General features: G+C 50.6%; 1 protein-coding gene across 1 annotated transcript in view; it reads left to right on the forward strand.

Annotated features, from left to right (window-relative positions):
- The first annotated feature begins 1,665 nt into the window (after positions 1-1,665).
- The window catches only part of LOC121318980 (SRSF protein kinase 2-like), a 73,958-nt gene continuing 55,289 nt past the window's right edge, over positions 1,666-20,334 (forward strand). Inside the window, exons 1-2 of the mRNA XM_041256219.1 lie at positions 1,666-1,806; positions 12,365-12,530. Coding sequence (XP_041112153.1) covers positions 1,666-1,806; positions 12,365-12,530 — 307 coding nt within the window. The remainder of the gene's footprint in view (positions 1,807-12,364; positions 12,531-20,334) is intronic.

Below are 20,334 nucleotides of genomic sequence, written 5' to 3' on the forward strand. Positions count from 1 at the left end.
CACATGTTTTTATTGGGTTTCTTGTACTTTGCGATTGTGCTTTTATTGTAAATGATGCCTCGATCCGGTTAAATAAATAAGTTAGTTAATTAATTAATTAAAAGCATTTTGCTCTGGGGATTGAAGTAAACATGGGAATCAATTCAAGGTCTACAATGGTCCCTGCAAGCGCCCACCTCTAGTGAGCTTTACAGTCCTCGGGAGTCGAGTGGCATAGAGTCTGTACTACTGGTCCCCAAGGAGACAGGCTGAGCCGAGTGGAGGGTCGAGATCGCAGGGCAGTGCAGACAGAGACCATGATATTAGCACCATGGTGGCTTGTGATTTATCACCAGAAGAATTGGCACCGTGTCTCAGGCCACCCTGCCCCTGTAATAGCACTTCACTGTGAACACGAACCCTTCTCTAACCCACTGGAGCAGCAAGGACTATTCAGAGCAAACACAATGGAGCCTGGGGAGCAGTGCCTGCAGTCACAGCACAGACTGGGAGCCGCTAGTTTCACTTTAGCTGCACTGAGGTTCCGGAAGACTGGCGGTCTGCGTAGAAAATGGTCCTCGAGGTAGGGAGGTGCTGCTGTAGCTGGCTGTGTGTGTGATAAAGAAAGTGAGAGAGAGAGTGTGAGTGTCTCTCCTGTTTGCTGTAGTTCAAGGTAAATTCCTGCTGGTCTGTGGTTGGCAGTTTGTGAACCCAATGCTTCATGAGGATGCCAGTGTTTGCAGCGCTTCAGAGACACTTTTCTCTCGTGTGTCTCTTGCACTGGCTGCTGTAGCTCCCATTAGCCAGGGTACAGTCTCTAAAGCAGAAGGGTCCAATGTAGTTCACTTTATTAGAGAGAAATGCTGAGGGAACTTGCTTCGTGCTGTCCATGAGCTGCTGAGCTTGAACAGTGAGGTGTCGATTGTGAGGAGCTGGAACAGTGAGGTGTCGATTGTGAGGAGCTGGAACAGTGAGGTGTCGATTGTGAGGAGCTGGAACAGTGAGGTGTCGATTGTGAGGAGCTGGAACAGTGAGGTGTCGATTGTGAGGAGCTTGAACAGTGAGGTGTCGATTGTGAGGAGCTGGAACAGTGAGGTGTCGATTGTGAGGAGCTGGAACAGTGAGGTGTCGATTGTGAGGAGCTGGAACAGTGAGGTGTCGATTGTGAGGAGCTGGAACAGTGAGGTGTCGATTGTGAGGAGCTTGAACAGTGAGGTGTCGATTGTGAGGAGCTTGAACAGTGAGGTGTCGATTGTGAGGAGCTGGAACAGTGAGGTGTCGATTGTGAGGAGCTGGAACAGTGAGGTGTCGATTGTGAGGAGCTTGGGAAGGGTTAGACGCTGTCGTCCACGAGGAGGAGAAGGAGATGGCGCTGCTTTAAGAAACGCTCTGCTGGAACGGGGGAGTGCGTGCTTCACCACTGGGGATATTAATACACAATGCATGCTTTTAATCAAAGCAAGCTCTCCTTGACTTCCCAAACCAAGCAAGTTTCTCATCTCTCTGCCCACACATGGAGAGCTCTGAGCCTGGTTACATACAAAGTGAAAGGATCAGTCCTTCAGCAAAACCAAGCGCAGCCACACAAGCACAGTAGCTGTGGAGCGGGAGGGAATACACAAGCTCACAGGAGCTGTGGAGCAGGGGATCACATGGGCTCACAGGAGCTGTTGAGCAGGGGATCACATGGGCTCACAGGAGCTGTGGAGCAAGGGATCATATGAGCTTACAGGAGCTGTGGAGCGGGAGGGAATACACAAGCTCACAGGAGCTGTGGAGCAGAGCACCATTCATAACGGATACTCCTTCTCACAGTGTGTGGGAGGGGTGAGCTGTCCACTTAATGAGCAAGTTATTCTTTATGTATTTATTCCCGTTTGGATCTCGGTGCTTCATTGTGGTTCCTTTCACTCAGTCTTCCAGTCCTGTACAGTGTAGAGTGGGACTGCAGAGGGAAGCTAGTCTGAATGTGGAGATGCATAGCTTGGCAAGGGTATGCTGTAATGCATAGAATTATCTAACATATCATTATCTAAATTGTGTTGCTGCTGAGATAGCAGTTAGGTATACAGTAACATAATGAAACGCTGTTGCTGGGAGCCCAGCTTGTGTGTTTTTCTTTGTCTGCGTCGAGGGAGCTGCGTTGTGAAGAGCTCAGGGGTGGATGGGTGGAAGGTGACGTCACATTAGTAGGAGAGGTTGGCTGTGTGGGATGTCAGATCACAAGATACAGCAAACAGAGAGAGAGAGAGAAGCAGACTTTCAATATTTATCCTGGAAACAAACTGCTGTGCTTGTATGCAGTAACCAGTACTGACTTCCACAGTGACCGGGCATTGTTAGCAAACTGTGTACCTGTGGATAGGCTAAATACACATTTAGTGTCTACCAAGGAAGACAGTAAGCTACCCTGCCTCCCTCCAGTCCCTGATCTCTTAGCACTAAGCCACCCTGCCTCCTTCCCAGTCCCTGATCTCTTAGCGCTAAGCCACCCTGCCTCCCTCCCAGTCCCTGATCTCTTAGCGCTAAGCCACCCTGCCTCCTTCCCAGTCCCTGATCTCTTAGCGCTAAGCCACCCTGCCTCCCTCCCAGTCCCTGATCTCTTAGCGCTAAGCCACCCTGCCTCCCTCCCAGTCCCTGATCTCTTAGCGCTAAGCCACCCTGCTCCCTCCCAGTCCCCAGTGTGTGCTGGCAGTCCAGTCTTGTCCAGGGCAGGGCAGTGTTCAGGTGTGTCTGTTTGCTGTTACACACTGCTTTCATGTTACATTCCTCACATGTCAAGACAGGATGGAGGTGTGCTGTCTAATATTACAAGGTTGTGTAAAGCACATGTATTAACAGCAGCAGGGCACAGGGGCTCTTGGTTTCCCAGCAGTGTCAGTCTGTCATACTGTACAGGTACTCTAGTTATTTTCCGCTCAGCGGAGAGATACTTTTTAAAAGTGTGAGCTGAGAACTAGCACCTGTCCTGTTTTGTGATGTTGCATCAATGACTCCTAATCCCAAAACACCCCGGGATTGATGTCATTTTCAACATCTTCTTTTGGTAGAGTTTCTGTCCAGTCGCAGTCCGACCCTGTGTGATGAAAACATATTGTAGTGGTCCTATCTTTAGAAACATGACTGATAACATGCAGGGCACACATGAGTCCTTCTTGAAGGATTGAGGCTACAGATATTACATGTTTCATAGGTTGTGTGAACTCTTGCTTGCTGAATCCATGAAGACAGGCTGTGGGGTTTGAAACCCACTGTGCAGATGCAGTGTGTATAGGCTGGAAACACAGCAGTGCAGTACAGTGTGTGCTCTCAGCACAGCTCGATGGAAACACAGCAGTGCAGTACAGTATGTGCTCTCAGCACAGCTCCATAGTAACACAGCAGTGCAGTACAGTGTGTGCTCTCAGCACAGCTCCATGGTAACACAGCAGTGCAGTACAGTGTGTGCTCTCAGCACAGCTCCATGGTAACACAGCAGTGCAGTACAGTGTGTGCTCTCAGCACAGCTCCATGGTAACACAGCAGTGCAGTACAGTGTGTGCTCTCAGCACAGCTCCATGGTAACACAGCAGTGCAGTACAGTGTGTGCTCTCAGCACAGCTCCATGGAAACACAGCAGTGCAGTACAGTGTGTGTGCTCAGCACAGCTCCATGGTAACACAGCAGTGCTGTACAGTGTGTGCTCTCAGCACAGCTCCATGGTAACACAGCAGTGCTGTACAGTGTGTGCTCTCAGCACAGCTCCATGGTAACACAGCAGTGCAGTACAGTGTGTACTCTCAGCACAGCTCCATGGTAACACAGCAGTGCTGTACAGTGTGTGCTCTCAGCACAGCTCCATGGTAACACAGCAGTGCTGTACAGTGTGTGCTCTCAGCACAGCTCCATGGTAACACAGCAGTGCTGTACAGTGTGTGCTCTCAGCACAGCTCCATGGTAACACAGCAGTGCTGTACAGTGTGTGCTCTCAGCACAGCTCCATGGTAACACAGCAGTGCTGTACAGTGTACGTGCTCAGCACAGCTCCATGGTAACACAACAGTGCTGTACAGTGTATGTGCTCAGCACAGCTCCATGGTAACACAGCATTGCTGTACAGTGTGTGTGTTCTCAGCACAGCTCCATGGTAACACAGCAGTGCTGTACAGTGTACGTGCTCAGCACAGCTGCATGATAACACAGCAGTGCTGTACAGTGTGTGTGTTCTCAGAACAGCTCCATGGTAACACAGCAGTGCTGTACAGTGTGTGTGCTCTCAGCTGCAGGAGAGCTGGTTAATCTTAGTCCATAAGTACATGCAGTTCCCACTCCACCTTTCAAAGCGTCGGTGTTTATATATACACGTCTTTTTTAATAGGCTCACTGCCTCTGCTGTGTTGCTGTCCTGGCAGTGCTGTTGTCCGTTGATCTTGTGCTGCCCAGCTCAGAGACGTTGTGTTGTTTTTGCTGCAGTTCTGTACGGAACATTCTGCCTGTGAGGAATGTCTTTGGGCATTGTTCTTTTTACGGTCCTAGAAACTAAACGAGCAGCTGAGAAAGCTTTGTGTGACAGGAGAATTGTTCTTCAATTCCAGAGCAGAGAAACTCATCCCTTCATCACGAAGCACAGCACTCTCCAGCACTGCGCTTGCCAAGACAGCAAGACAAGCCTCTCTCAGTGCTAGATAACCAGGGAAGCAGTGATTCTTCCACTCCAAGACAAGCCTCTCTCAGTGCTAGATAACCAGGGCAGCAGTGATTCTTCCACTCCAAGACAAGCCTCTCTCAGTGCTAGATAACCAGGGCAGCAGTGATTCTTCCACTCCAAGACAAGCCTCTCTCAGTGCTAGAGCTAACCAGGGCAGCAGTGATTCTTCCACTCCAAGACAAGCCTCTCTCAGTGCTAGATAACCAGGGCAGCAGTGATTCTTCCACTCCAAGACAAGCCTCTCTCAGTGCTAACCAGGGCAGCAGTGATTCTTCCACTCCAAGACAAGCCTCTCTCAGTGCTAGATAACCAGGGCAGCAGTGATTCTTCCACTCCAAGACAAGCCTCTCTCAGTGCTAGATAACCAGGGCAGCAGTGATTCTTCCACTCCAAGACAAGCCTCTCTCAGTGCTAGATAACCAGGGCAGCAGTGATTCTTCCACTCCAAGACAAGCCTCTCTCAGTGCTAGATAACCAGGGAAGCAGTGATTCTTCCACTCCAAGACAAGCCTCTCTCAGTGCTAGATAACCAGGGCAGCAGTGATTTTTCCACTCCAAGACAAGCCTCTCTCAGTGCTAGAGCTAACCAGGGCAGCAGTGATTCTTCCACTCCAAGACAAGCCTCTCTCAGTGCTAGATAACCAGGGCAGCAGTGATTCTTCCACTCCAAGACAAGCCTCTCTCAGTGCTAACCAGGGCAGCAGTGATTCTTCCACTCCAAGACAAGCCTCTCTCAGTGGATAAAGAGGTGTGGTAGTGACGAGCCCTGTGGTTTCTGCTCCAATTCGGTACAGCAGGCTATTTTAAATACAGTGTTGCAGTAAATGTAGTGCATTGCCAGTACGTCCTTGCTGTGTTGCCAGCTTTTATATATTCGGCACACTTCCCCGGATCTCTGCTCCACTTGGCTGCTGGCTGCATCCTAATGCATGGTTCAGCTTCTTATATAACACCGTGGCACATGTTTCATCATGTGCTGCAGCCTGCTGGAGACCTGTGAACAGAGCCCCAGTAAACACAGCGGCTCCCAGTACTGACAGTGCGGATACACAGGGAGTCAGAGCCCCAGTAAACGCAGCGGCTCCCAGTACTGACAGTGCGGATACACAGGGAGTCAGAGCCCCAGTAAACGCAGCGGCTCCCAGTACTGACAGTGCGGATACACAGGGAGTCAGAGCCCCAGTAAACGCAGCGGCTCCCAGTACTGACAGTGCGGATACACAGGGAGTCAGAGCCCCAGTAAACGCAGCGGCTCCCAGTACTGACAGTGCGGATACACAGGGAGTCAGAGCCCCAGTAAACGCAGCGGCTCCCAGTACTGACAGTGCGGATACACAGGGAGTCAGAGCCCCAGTAAACGCAGCGGCTCCCAGTACTGACAGTGCGGATACACAGGGAGTCAGAGCCCCAGTAAACGCAGCGGCTCCCAGTACTGACAGTGCGGATACACAGGGAGTCAGAGCCCCAGTAAACGCAGCGGCTCCCAGTACTGACAGTGCGGATACACAGGGAGTCAGAGCCCCAGTAAACGCAGCGGCTCCCAGTACTGACAGTGCGGATACACAGGGAGTCAGAGCCCCAGTAAACGCAGCGGCTCCCAGTACTGACAGTGCGGATACACAGGGAGTCAGAGCCCCAGTAAACGCAGCGGCTCCCAGTACTGACAGTGCGGATACACAGGTAGTCAGAGCCCCAGTAAACGCAGCGGCTCCCAGTACTGACAGTGCGGATACACAGGGAGTCAGAGCCCCAGTAAACGCAGCGGCTCCCAGTACTGACAGTGCGGATACACAGGGAGTCAGAGCCCCAGTAAACGCAGCGGCTCCCAGTACTGACAGTGCGGATACACAGGGAGTCAGAGCCCCAGTAAACGCAGCGGCTCCCAGTACTGACAGTGCGGATACACAGGGAGTCAGAGCCCCAGTAAACGCAGCGGCTCCCAGTACTGACAGTGCGGATACACAGGGAGTCAGAGCCCCAGTAAACGCAGCGGCTCCCAGTACTGACAGTGCGGATACACAGGGAGTCAGAGCCCCAGTAAACGCAGCGGCTCCCAGTACTGACAGTGCGGATACACAGGGAGTCAGAGCCCCAGTAAACGCAGCGGCTCCCAGTACTGACAGTGCGGATACACAGGGAGTCAGAGCCCCAGTAAACGCAGCGGCTCCCAGTACTGACAGTGCGGATACACAGGGAGTCAGAGCCCCAGTAAACGCAGCGGCTCCCAGTACTGACAGTGCGGATACACAGGTAGTCAGAGCCCCAGTAAACGCAGCGGCTCCCAGTACTGACAGTGCGGATACACAGGGAGTCAGAGCCCCAGTAAACGCAGCGGCTCCCAGTACTGACAGTGCGGATACACAGGGAGTCAGAACCCCAGTAAACGCAGCGGCTCCCAGTACTGACAGTGCGGATACACAGGGAGTCAGAGCCCCAGTAAACGCAGCGGCTCCCAGTACTGACAGTGCGGATACACAGGGAGTCAGAGCCCCAGTAAACGCAGCGGCTCCCAGTACTGACAGTGCGGATACACAGGGAGTCAGAGCCCCAGTAAACGCAGCGGCTCCCAGTACTGACAGTGCGGATACACAGGGAGTCAGAGCCCCAGTAAACGCAGCGGCTCCCAGTACTGACAGTGCGGATACACAGGGAGTCAGAGCCCCAGTAAACGCAGCGGCTCCCAGTACTGACAGTGCGGATACACAGGGAGTCAGAGCCCCAGTAAACGCAGCGGCTCCCAGTACTGACAGTGCGGATACACAGGGAGTCAGAGCCCCAGTAAACGCAGCGGCTCCCAGTACTGACAGTGCGGATACACAGGGAGTCAGAGCCCCAGTAAACGCAGCGGCTCCCAGTACTGACAGTGCGGATACACAGGGAGTCAGAGCCCCAGTAAACGCAGCGGCTCCCAGTACTGACAGTGCGGATACACAGGGAGTCAGAGCCCCAGTAAACGCAGCGGCTCCCAGTACTGACAGTGCGGATACACAGGGAGTCAGAGCCCCAGTAAACGCAGCGGCTCCCAGTACTGACAGTGCGGATACACAGGGAGTCAGAGCCCCAGTAAACGCAGCGGCTCCCAGTACTGACAGTGCGGATACACAGGGAGTCAGAGCCCCAGTAAACGCAGCGGCTCCCAGTACTGACAGTGCGGATACACAGGGAGTCAGAGCCCCAGTAAACGCAGCGGCTCCCAGTACTGACAGTGCGGATACACAGGGAGTCAGAGCCCCAGTAAACGCAGCGGCTCCCAGTACTGACAGTGCGGATACACAGGGAGTCAGAGCCCCAGTAAACGCAGCGGCTCCCAGTACTGACAGTGCGGATACACAGGGAGTCAGAGCCCCAGTAAACGCAGCGGCTCCCAGTACTGACAGTGCGGATACACAGGGAGTCAGAGCCCCAGTAAACGCAGCGGCTCCCAGTACTGACAGTGCGGATACACAGGGAGTCAGAGCCCCAGTAAACGCAGCGGCTCCCAGTACTGACAGTGCGGATACACAGGGAGTCAGAGCCCCAGTAAACGCAGCGGCTCCCAGTACTGACAGTGCGGATACACAGGGAGTCAGAGCCCCAGTAAACGCAGCGGCTCCCAGTACTGACAGTGCGGATACACAGGGAGTCAGAGCCCCAGTAAACGCAGCGGCTCCCAGTACTGACAGTGCGGATACACAGGGAGTCAGACCCCCAGTAAACGCAGCGGCTCCCAGTACTGACAGTGCGGATACACAGGGAGTCAGAGCCCCAGTAAACGCAGCGGCTCCCAGTACTGACAGTGCGGATACACAGGGAGTCAGAGCCCCAGTAAACGCAGCGGCTCCCAGTACTGACAGTGCGGATACACAGGGAGTCAGACCCCCAGTAAACGCAGCGGCTCCCAGTACTGACAGTGCGGATACACAGGGAGTCAGAACCCCAGTAAACGCAGCGGCTCCCAGTACTGACAGTGCGGATACACAGGGAGTCAGAGCCCCAGTAAACGCAGCGGCTCCCAGTACTGACAGTGCGGATACACAGGGAGTCAGAGCCCCAGTAAACGCAGCGGCTCCCAGTACTGACAGTGCGGATACACAGGGAGTCAGAGCCCCAGTAAACGCAGCGGCTCCCAGTACTGACAGTGCGGATACACAGGGAGTCAGACCCCCAGTAAACGCAGCGGCTCCCAGTACCGACAGTGCGGATACACAGGGAGTCAGAACCCCAGTAAACGCAGCGGCTCCCAGTACCGACAGTGCGGATACACAGGGAGTCAGAACCCCAGTAAACGCAGCGGCTCCCAGTACCGACAGTGCGGATACACAGGGAGTCAGAACCCCAGTAAACGCAGCGGCTCCCAGTACCGACAGTGCGGATACACAGGGAGTCAGAACCCCAGTAAACGCAGCGGCTCCCAGTACCGACAGTGCGGATACACAGGGAGTCAGAACCCCAGTAAACGCAGCGGCTCCCAGTACTGACAGTGCGGATACACAGGGAGTCAGAGCCCCAGTAAACGCAGCGGCTCCCAGTACTGACAGTGCGGATACACAGGGAGTCAGAGCCCCAGTAAACGCAGCGGCTCCCAGTACTGACAGTGCGGATACACAGGGAGTCAGAGCCCCAGTAAACGCAGCGGCTCCCAGTACTGACAGTGCGGATACACAGGGAGTCAGAGCCCCAGTAAACGCAGCGGCTCCCAGTACTGACAGTGCGGATACACAGGGAGTCAGAACCCCAGTAAACGCAGCGGCTCCCAGTACCGACAGTGCGGATACACAGGGAGTCAGAGCCCCAGTAAACGCAGCGGCTCCCAGTACTGACAGTGCGGATACACAGGGAGTCAGAGCCCCAGTAAACGCAGCGGCTCCCAGTACTGACAGTGCGGATACACAGGGAGTCAGAGCCCCAGTAAACGCAGCGGCTCCCAGTACTGACAGTGCGGATACACAGGGAGTCAGAGCCCCAGTAAACGCAGCGGCTCCCAGTACTGACAGTGCGGATACACAGGGAGTCAGAGCCCCAGTAAACGCAGCGGCTCCCAGTACTGACAGTGCGGATACACAGGGAGTCAGAGCCCCAGTAAACGCAGCGGCTCCCAGTACTGACAGTGCGGATACACAGGGAGTCAGAGCCCCAGTAAACGCAGCGGCTCCCAGTACTGACAGTGCGGATACACAGGGAGTCAGAGCCCCAGTAAACGCAGCGGCTCCCAGTACTGACAGTGCGGATACACAGGGAGTCAGAGCCCCAGTAAACGCAGCGGCTCCCAGTACTGACAGTGCGGATACACAGGGAGTCAGAGCCCCAGTAAACGCAGCGGCTCCCAGTACTGACAGTGCGGATACACAGGGAGTCAGAGCCCCAGTAAACACAGCGGCTCCCAATACTGACAGTGCAGATACACAGGAGTGCTTGTGTCCATTACAGATTCAAGGAGAAACTATGGTAGTGCATTTCTGGTCTCCTGCTCATTGCCTAATATTTATAGCTACAGATGATCCATTTTACTTTAATAAGGAATTATTTTTTCTTCTGCTAAAAATACACCCGTCTGAAGAGGAGTGAGCGATGAGCATGCCTTGGGCTGGAACAGTGGGCTGTAGTGTGGAGCGCTGCTCGTCAGACGTCAATGTGTATTAGACGTGCTCTTGTGTGACCTGCTGTGACCCACTGAGTCTTGGTGTCCCTGGGACATCTTTTAAAAATAGGCTAGAGCCACAGAGGATGTTTTAACAAATGAAAACAGAGCCACAAGGGATTCCTGAAAGGAGACTGTCAGATCATGTATACCAAGCAGTGATTACTGAGCTGCACTGTGTACAGTGTGAGAGTGTGTGTGTGCTTTCCTGTGTGCTTGTGTCTGTGTTCCTGTGTCTGTGCGTTCCTATGCGTTTCTGTGTGTTCCAGTGTGTCTGTGTGTATCTGTGTTCCTGTGTGTCTGTGTGTATCTGTGTTCCTGTGTGTCTGTGTGTCTGTGTGTCTGTGTGTATCTGTGTTCCTGTGTGTCTGTGTGTATCTGTGTTCCTGTGTATCTGTGTTCCTGTGTGTCTGTGTGTCTGTGTGTATCTGTGTTCCTGTGTGTCTGTGTGTATCTGTGTTCCTGTGTGTCTGTGTGTACTCTGTGTGCCTGTGTGTCTGTGTGTATCTGTGTTCCTGTGTGTCTGTGTGTGTCTGTGTGTATCTGTGTTCCTGTGTGTCTGTGTGTATCTGTGTTCTGTGTTCCTGTGTGTATCTGTGTTCCTGTGTGCCAGTGTGTCTGTGTGTGTCTGTGTGTATCTGTGTTCCTGTGTGCCTGTGTGTCTGTGTGTATCTGTGTTCTGTGTGTCTGTGTGTCTGTGTGTATCTGTGTTCCTGTGTATCTGTGTTCCTGTGTGTCAGTGTGTCTGTGTGTATCTGTGTTCCTGTGTGCCTGTGTGTCTGTGTGTATCTGTGTTCCTGTGTTCCTGTGTGTGTCTGTGTGTCTGTGTGTGCCGGTGCGTCTGTGTGTATCTGTGTTCCTGTGTTTCTGTGTGTATCTGTGTTCCTGTGTTCCTGTGTGTGTCTGTGTGTCTGTCTGTGCCTATGTCTGTGTTATTAGGGTTATTCTCTTGCTTGATAATGAAAGCATCACTGGCTCAACTAAAGTAGGGCTACTGATTTCCATTCTTGGGAATAGAAAATTCAGCTTTTCACTACGTTTTATCAGATTATTAATAATTAAACATGGCATTTGAACATAAATGTAATGTTGATAGTTAAATTAAGTAAATTTAATAAATATTACCACACATTGAGAAGAAAGCTGGTGAGTCACTGTGTGAGGAGCTTCAATTGAGAAGGAATCTGATGAGTGTGTGTGAGGAGCTTCAATTGAGAAGGAAGCTGGTGAGTCAGAGTGTGTGTGGACCTGAGGGGCTGCAGAGACTGGCTCTCTGATATCAGAGCTGGTGTGCAGCGTTTCCATAGAAACAGTGCATCCAAGCAGTGTGTGTGTGTGTGTGCTTGCAATTCTGTAAAAGTGAGCTCCATTTTAGATCATCCTCAGAATGGCATTGCAGTCTGGATTGTTGTAACCAGTTCTCTATCTAAACAATTCAGCTGTTGTGCAATGGGAATCTTATTTCCATCCCTGAAATATATAGTAGGTTCTGTTTGATAATGATTTGATTATCCTGTGTCGGATAGGTGGTAGGGGAGGGAGTAACAAACCTGACATGACTGTATTGCATTTGGTTTCTGGTGGAATGTGGGGATGTTGCGTACCTGGTGACTGTGCAGTGCCAGTGTGTGCCAGTGTGTGCCAGTCTTACCTGTTGAAGCAGAGTGCATTGCTTCTAGGAGATGCACATGTTCTGTTTTGCATATAATGCTATCTTACTAAGCCCACAGGGCTGTTCATTGCATGAAGTCTCAAAGTAGCAGGTTAATGGCGTACAGATTCATTAAAAAGTTCAGCAGTCGAATAATTTTAATAACTTCAACATGGCAGTTTGAAAGAGAGTTCCAACGCAGTCATATTCACATGCATTTGCTGCTGGGATCCAGATACACTACTTGCTGATTTCCGATGGGGAATGTCCTGTGCTGTGTACTGGAATATAACAGAACACTGTCATTCTGCACTCAGCATTCGAGCGGGTCTTATATGAGACTGTTGCGATTTCTAAATGTCATCCTTCTGAATCGAAGGTGAGGTCTATGAGAACGAAGGGTTAACCCCCCCCCCCCCCCCCTGCTCAGAGAGAGTCCAGGCCCGAGCCTCAGGGGGACGGGGCCCCCCCTGCCCCCCCTTCCCCTCCTCCTCCTCCTCCTCTGCCCCCCGAGCCGGCCGCCCCCCCCGAACCTGAGGAGGAGATCCTGGGCTCCGACGATGAGGAGCAGGAGGACCCAGCCGACTACTGCAAAGGTAGAGAGAGAGAGAGAGCGTGAGAGTGTGTGTGTGGAGACTGCTTTAGAGAGAGAGAGAGTGTGTGCGTGGAGACTGCTTTAGAGAGAGAGAGTGTGTGTGTGGAGACTGCTTTAGAGAGAGAGAGAGTGTGTGTGTGGAGACTGCTTTAGAGAGAGAGAGAGTGTGCGTGGAGACTGCTTTAGAGAGAGAGAGTGTGTGTGTGGAGACTGCTTTAGAGAGAGTGAGAGTGCATGGAGACTGCTTTAGAGAGAGAGAGTGTGTGTGTGGAGACTGCTTTAGAGAGAGAGAGAGTGTGTGTGGAGACTGCTTTAGAGAGAGAGAGAGTGTGTGTGTGGAGACTGCTTTAGAGAGAGAGAGTGTGCATGGAGACTGCTTTAGAGAGAGAGAGTGTGTGTGTGGAGACTGCTTTAGAGAGAGAGAGCGAGTGTGTGGAGACTGCTTTAGAGAGAGAGAGAGTGTGTGCGTGAAGACTGCTTTAGAGAGAAAGAGTGAGAGTGTGTGGAGACTGCTTTAGAGAGCGTGAGAGTGTGTGCATAGAGACTGCTTTAGAGAGAGTGAGAGAGCGAGTGTGTGCGTGGAGACTGCTTTAGAGAGAGAGAGTGTGTGTGTGGAGACTGCTTTAGAGAGAGAGAGTGTGTGTGTGGAGACTGCTTTAGAGAGAGAGAGAGTGTGTGTGTGGAGATTGCTTTAGAGAGAATGAGAGAGTGTGTGTGGGGAGACTGCTTTAGAGAGAGATAGAGTGTGTGTGTGTGTGAGAGACTGTGTGTGTGGAGACTGTGTGTGAGAGAGAGAGTGTGTGTGTGGAGACTGCTTTAGAGAGAGAGAGTGTGTGTGTGGAGACTGCTTTAGAGAGAGAGAGTGTGTGTGTGGAGACTGCTTTAGAGAGAGTGTGTGTGTGGAGACTGCTTTAGAGAGAGAGAGAGTGTGTGTGTGGAGACTGCTTTAGAGAGAGAGAGTGTGTGTGTGGAGACTGCTTTAGAGAGAGAGAGTGTGTGTGTGGAGACTGCTTTAGAGAGAGAGTGTGTGTGTGGAGACTGTTTAGAGAGAGTGAGTGTGTGTGTGGAGAGTGCTTTAGAGAGAGAGTGTGTGTGTGTGGAGACTGCTTTAGAGAGAGAGAGAGTGTGTGTGTGGAGACTGCTTTAGAGAGAGAGAGTGTGTGTGTGGAGACTGCTTTAGAGAGAGAGAGTGTGTGTGTGGAGACTGCTTTAGAGAGAGAGAGTGTGTGTGTGGAGACTGCTTTAGAGAGAGAGAGTGTGTGTGTGGAGACTGCTTTAGAGAGAGAGAGAGAGTGTGTGTGGAGACTGCTTTAGAGAGAGAGAGAGTGTGTGTGGAGACTGCTTTAGAGAGAGAGAGAGTGTGTGTGTGGAGACTGCTTTAGAGAGAGAGAGAGTGTGTGTGTGGAGACTGCTTTAGAGAGAGAGAGAGTGTGTGTGTGGAGACTGCTTAGAGAGAGAGAGTGTGTGTGTGGAGACTGCTTTAGAGAGAGAGAGTGTGTGTGTGGAGACTGCTTTAGAGAGAGAGAGAGAGTGTGTGTGGAGACTGCTTTAGAGAGAGAGTGTGTGTGTGAGACTGCTTTAGAGAGAGAGAGTGTGTGTGTGGAGACTGCTTTAGAGAGAGAGAGAGTGTGTGTGTGGAGACTGCTTTAGAGAGATGAGAGAGAGTGTGTGTGGAGACTGCTTTAGAGAGAGAGAGTGTGTGTGTGTGGAGACTGGAGAGAGAGAGAGAGAGTGTGTGTGGAGACTGCTTTAGAGAGAGAGAGAGTGTGTGTGGAGACTGCTTTAGAGAGAGAGAGAGAGTGTGTGTGTGGAGACTGCTTTAGAGAGAGAGAGAGAGTGTGTGTGTGGAGACTGCTTTAGAGAGAGAGAGTGTGTGTGTGGAGACTGCTTTAGAGAGAGAGAGTGTGTGTGTGTGGAGACTGCTTTAGAGAGAGAGAGTGTGTGTGTGGAGTGTGCTTGAGAGAGAATGAGAGAGTGTGTGTGGGGAGACTGCTTTAGAGAGAGAGAGTGTGTGTGTGGAGACTGCTTTAGAGAGAGAGTGTGTGTGTGGAGACTGCTTTAGAGAGAGAGAGAGTGTAGAGAGAGAGAGAGTGTGTGTGGAGACTGCTTTAGAGAGAGTGAGAGTGTGTGCATAGAGACTGCTTTAGAGAGAGTGTGTGTGTGTGTGTGGAGACTGCTTTAGAGAGAGAAAGAGAGAGTGTGTGGAGACTGCTTTAGAGAGAGGGAGAGTGTGTGTGTGGAGACTGCTTTAGAGAGAGAGAGAGTGTGTGTGTGGAGACTGCTTTAGAGAGAGAGAGTGTGTGTGTGGAGACTGCTTTAGAGAGAGAGAGAGTGTGTGTGTGGAGACTGCTTTAGAGAGAGAGTGTGTGTGTGGAGACTGCTTTAGAGAGAGAGAGAGTGTGTGGAGAGTGCTTTAGAGAGAGAGAGAGTGTGTGTGTGTGACTGCTTTACAGAGTTTAGAGAGAGAGAGAGAGAGTGTGTGTGGAGACTGCTTTAGAGAGAGAGAGTGTGTGTGTGGAGACTGCTTTAGAGAGAGAGAGAGAGAGTGTGTGTGTGGAGACTGCTTTAGAGAGAGAGAGTGTGTGTGTGGAGACTGCTTTAGAGAGAGAGAGTGTGTGTGTGTGGAGACTGCTTTAGAGAGAGAGAGAGAGTGTGTGTGTGTGTGTGGAGACTGCTTTAGAGAGAGAGAGAGTGTGTGTGTGGAGACTGCTTTAGAGAGAGAGAGTGTGTGTGTGGAGACTGCTTTAGAGAGAGAGAGTGTGTGTGTGGAGACTGCTTTAGAGAGAGAGAGTGTGTGTGTGGAGACTGCTTTAGAGAGAGAGAGTGTGTGTGTGGAGACTGCTTTAGAGAGAGAGTGAGTGTGTGTGTGGAGACTGCTTTAGAGAGAGAGAGAGTGTGTGTGTGGAGACTGCTTTAGAGAGAGAGAGAGTGTGTGTGTGGAGACTGCTTTAGAGAGAGAGTGTGTGTGTGGAGACTGCTTTAGAGAGAGAGAGTGTGTGTGTGGAGACTGCTTTAGAGAGAGAGAGAGTGTGTGTGGAGACTGCTTTAGAGAGAGAGAGAGTGTGTGTGTGTGGAGACTGCTTTAGAGAGAGAGTGTGTGTGTGGAGACTGCTTTAGAGAGAGAGAGAGAGTGTGTGTGTGGAGACTGCTTTAGAGAGAGAGAGAGAGTGTGTGTGTGGAGACTGCTTTAGAGAGAGAGAGAGTGTGTGTGTGGAGACTGCTTTAGAGAGAGAGAGAGTGTGTGTGGAGACTGCTTTAGAGAGAGAGAGAGTGTGTGTGTGGAGACTGCTTTAGAGAGAGAGAGTGTGTGTGTGGAGACTGCTTTGAGAGAGAGAGAGTGTGTGTGTGTGAGACTGCTTTAGAGAGAGTGTGAGTGTGTGTGGAGACTGCTTTAGAGAGAGAGAGTGTGTGTGTGGAGACTGCTTTAGAGAGAGTGAGTGTGTGTGAGAGAGACTGTGTGTGTAGAGTGTGAGAGAGTGTGTGTGTGAGTGTGGAGACTGCTTTAGAGAGAGAGTGAGTGTGTGTGTGGAGACTGCTTTAGAGAGAGTGAGTGTGTGTGTGGAGACTGCTTTAGAGAGAGAGAGTGTGTGTGTGTGAGTGTGTGTGTAGAGAGAGAGAGTGTGTGTGTGGAGACTACTTTGTGAGAGAGAGAGAGTGTGTGTGGACACTGCTGTGTGAGAGAGAGAGTGTGTGTGTGGTGTGTGCTTTAGAGAGAGAGTGTGTGTGTGGAGTGTGTAGAGAGAGAGAGTGAGTGAGAGAGTGTTTGTGTGAGAGTGTGTGTTAGAGTGTGCTTTGAGAGAGAGTGTGTGTGTGGAGAGTGCTTTAGAGAGAGAGTGTGTGTGTGGAGACTGCTTTAGAGAGAGAGAGTGTGTGTGTGGAGACTGCTTTAGAGAGAGAGTGTGTGTGTGTGTGAGACTGCTTTAGAGAGAGAGAGAGTGTGTGTGGAGACTGCTTTAGAGAGAGAGTGTGAGAGTGTGTGTGTGGAGACTGCTTTAGAGAGAGAGTGTGTGTGTGTGTGGAGACTGCTTTAGAGAGAGAGAGTGTGTGTGTGGAGACTGCTTTAGAGAGAGAGTGTGTGTGTGGAGTGTGGTGAGAGAGAGAGAGAGAGAGAGTGTGTGTGTGTGTGTGACTGCTTTAGAGAGAGAGAGTGTGTGTGGAGACTACTTTTTTGAGAGAGTGTGTGTGTGTGTGGAGACTGTGAGTTGTGAGAGTGTGTGTGTGAGTGTGAGTGTGTGTGTGTGAGGGTGTGTGAGTGTGCTTTAGTGAGAGTGTGAGTGTGTGTGTGGAGACTGCTTTAGAGAGAGAGAGTGTGTGTGTGGAGTGTGTTTAGAGAGAGGGAGAGTGTGTTTACTGTGTTTAGAGAGAGTGTGTGTGTGTGTGGAGACTGCTTTAGAGAGAGAGTGTGTGTGTGTGTGGAGACTGCTTTAGAGAGAGAGAGAGTGTGTGTGTGGAGACTGCTTTAGAGAGAGAGAGAGAGAGTGTGTGTGTGTGGAGACTGCTTTAGAGAGAGAGTGTGTGTGTGGAGACTGCTTTAGAGAGAGAGAGTGTGTGTGTGGAGAGTGCTTTAGAGAGAGAGTGTGTGTGTGGAGACTGCTTTAGAGAGAGAGAGTGTGTGTGTGGAGACTGCTTTAGAGAGAGAGTGTGTGTGTGTGTGGAGACTGCTTTAGAGAGAGAGAGAGAGTGTGTGGAGACTGCTTTAGAGAGAGAGAGTGTGTGTGTGTGTGCTTTTGGAGACTGTGTTTAGAGTGAGAGAGTGTGTGTGTGAGTGTGCTTGGAGTGAGAGAGAGAGAGTGTGTGTGGAGACTGCTTTAGAGAGTGAGAGAGTGTGTGTGTGGAGACTGCTTTAGAGAGAGAGAGTGTGTGTGTGGAGACTGCTTTGAGAGAGAGAGAGTGTGTGTGTGGAGACTGCTTTAGAGAGTGTGTGAGAGTGTGTGTGTGGAGACTGCTTTAGAGAGAGAGTGTGTGTGTGTGGAGACTGCTTTAGAGAGAGAGAGTGTGTGTGTGGAGACTGCTTTAGAGAGAGAGAGAGTGTGTGTGTGGAGACTGCTTTAGAGAGAGAAAGTGTGTGTGTGTGGAGACTGCTTTAGAGAGAGTGAGTGTGTGTGTGGAGACTGCTTTAGAGAGAGAGACTCGATAGAGAGTGTGTGTGTGCACACGTACCCTCTGGGAGACGAAATCTCTCTCTCACACACACACCTCTGACGAGATCTATCTCTCTCACACACACACCTCCTGACGAAATCTCTCTCCCTCTCACACACACTCTCCTGAGTGAAATCTCTCTGACACAGATTACACACACCTGTGACGAAATCTACTGCTTTCTCTCCACACACCTCTGACGAAAACTCCTCTAGAGACAGACACACCTCTGACGAAATCTCTCTCGCCACACACCACTCTTGACGGTGTCTCTCAGAGAAAGCTCGCGAGAGTGTGGTGTGTGTCCAGATATGACGAAATCTCTCTGTGGGAGAGAGAGAGAGAGAGTGTGTGTGTGGAGACTGCTTTAGAGAGAGAGAGAGTGTGTGTGGAGACTGCTTTAGAGAGAGAGAGTGTGTGTGTGGAGACTGCTTTAGAGAGAGAGAGAGTGTGTGTGGAGACTGCTTTAGAGAGAGAGAGAGTTGTGTGAGTGTGTGTGTGGAGACTGCTTTAGAGAGAGTGTGTGTGAGAGAGTGTGTGTGTGTGAGACTGTGTTAGAGAGAGAGAGTGTGTGTGTGGAGACTGCTGTAGAGAGAGTGTGTGTGTGTGTGTGGAGACTGCTTTAGAGAGAGAGAGAGTGTGTGTGTGGAGACTGCTTTAGAGAGAGAGAGTGTGTGTGTGGAGAGTGCTTTAGAGAGAGAGAGTGTGTGTGTGGAGACTGCTTTAGAGAGAGAGAGTGTGTGTGGAGACTGCTTTAGAGAGAGAGAGTGTGTGTGTGGAGACTGCTTTAGAGAGAGAGAGTGTGTGTGTGTGGAGACTGCTTTAGAGAGAGAGAGTGTGTGTGTGGAGACTGCTTTAGAGAGAGAGAGTGTGTGCTTGGAGACTGCTTTAGAGAGAGTGTGTGTGTGTGGAGACTGCTTTAGAGAGAGAAAGAGAGAGTGTGTGGAGACTGCTTTAGAGAGAGAGAGAGTGTGTGTGGGGAGTGCTTTAGAGAGAGAGAGAGTGTGTGTGTGGAGACTGCTTTAGAGAGAGAGTGTGTGTGTGGAGACTGCTTTAGAGAGAGAGAGTGTGTGTGTGGAGACTGCTTTAGAGAGAGAGTGTGTGTGTGTGGAGACTGCTTTAGAGAGAGAGTGTGTGTGTGGTGTGGTGTGAGAGAGAGAGAGAGTGTGTGTGTGTGGAGACTGCTTTAGAGAGTGTGAGAGTGTGTGTGGAGACTGCTTTAGAGTGAGAGAGAGAGTGTGTGAGTGGAGACTGCTTTAGAGAGAGAGTTTGTGTGTGTGAAGACTGCTTTAGAGAGAGAGAGGGTGTGAGTGTGGAGACTGCTTTAGGGAGAGAAAGAGAGTGTGTGGGTGTGTGGAGACTGCTTTAGAGAGAGTGAGTGTGTGTGTGTGAGACTGCTTTAGAGAGAGAGAGAGTGTGTGTGTGTGTGTGTGCTGAGGAGAGAGAGAGAGTGTGTGTGGAGACTGCTTTAGAGAGAGTGAGAGTGTGTGTATAGAGACTGCTTTAGAGAGAGTGTGTGTGTGTGTGTGTGTGGAGACTGCTTTGAGAGAGAGAGAGTGTGTGTGTGGAGACTGCTTTAGAGAGAGAAAGTGAGTGTGTGTGTGGAGACTGCTTTAGAGAGAGTGAGAGAGTGTGTGGAGACTGCTTTAGAGAGAGAGTGTGGTGTGTGGAGACTGCTTTAGAGAGAGAGAGTGTGTGTGTGGAGACTGCTTTAGAGAGAGAGAGAGTGTGTGTGTCTGACGAAATCTCCTCTCTCACACACAACACCTGTGTGAGTGTGTGTCTCCTGTCACACAACACCTCTGAGAAATCTCTCTGTGTGTGAGAGAGTGTGGTTGAGAGAGAGAGTGAGAGAGTGTGTGTGTGTGTGTGAGTGTGTGTGTTGAGAGAGAGAGAGAGTGTGTGTGTGTGAGAGGTCCACGAAAACTCTGACCGAAAACTCGCTCCGACACACACAGCCTCCTGCCGAAATCGCTCTCTGTGTGTGTGTGGAGACTGCTTTAGAGAGTCTCTCCTTCACTGCACTCTCTCGCTCAGCACACACACCTCTGACGAATCTCTGCCTCTCCTCGCCCCACCACACCTCTGACCGAACGCCTCTCTCTCTCTCGACAGGAGAGAGTGTGTGTGGAGGACTGCTTTAGAAGACTTGAACTTAAAATTCCCAGAACATAACTTTTTGAAAACTTTTTTTTTGATTTTATTAATTGTTAGTGTCAAACATCCTGTTTTTTTTTTTTTTTTTTTTTTAAAAGATAAAACAAGGTTATATATAAAACAGATCTAAATATATATATATTCCCCCAATTAGATAAATCTGTATATACATGCAAATCCTGATTATTTCACACAAAAAACTGTAGCTCTCCCTCCTCCCCCAGCACACACAATCCCTCATTCACACACCAACGCTGCTGAAAACTCTGTAAGTCATGCACTAAAGAAAAATAAGCAAAATCAATTTGAATTCTTGTTTTCAACAACAATTTCAACATTAACTCAGCGTTATAAATTCCCGACCCCTGCAGCTTGTTTTTCCTGGTTTTCCAGATCGCTAATTTTCCTTTCCCAAATATAAAATTAATTAAAGCACTTTTAAATCGTGTCTTGTGACTGTAAGGAAAATTAAAAATGAATAATTATTTAGTAAAAATCACATTTAA

This window comes from Polyodon spathula, chromosome 7 (genome assembly GCF_017654505.1).
Source record: "Polyodon spathula isolate WHYD16114869_AA chromosome 7, ASM1765450v1, whole genome shotgun sequence".
NCBI lineage: Eukaryota > Metazoa > Chordata > Actinopteri > Acipenseriformes > Polyodontidae > Polyodon > Polyodon spathula.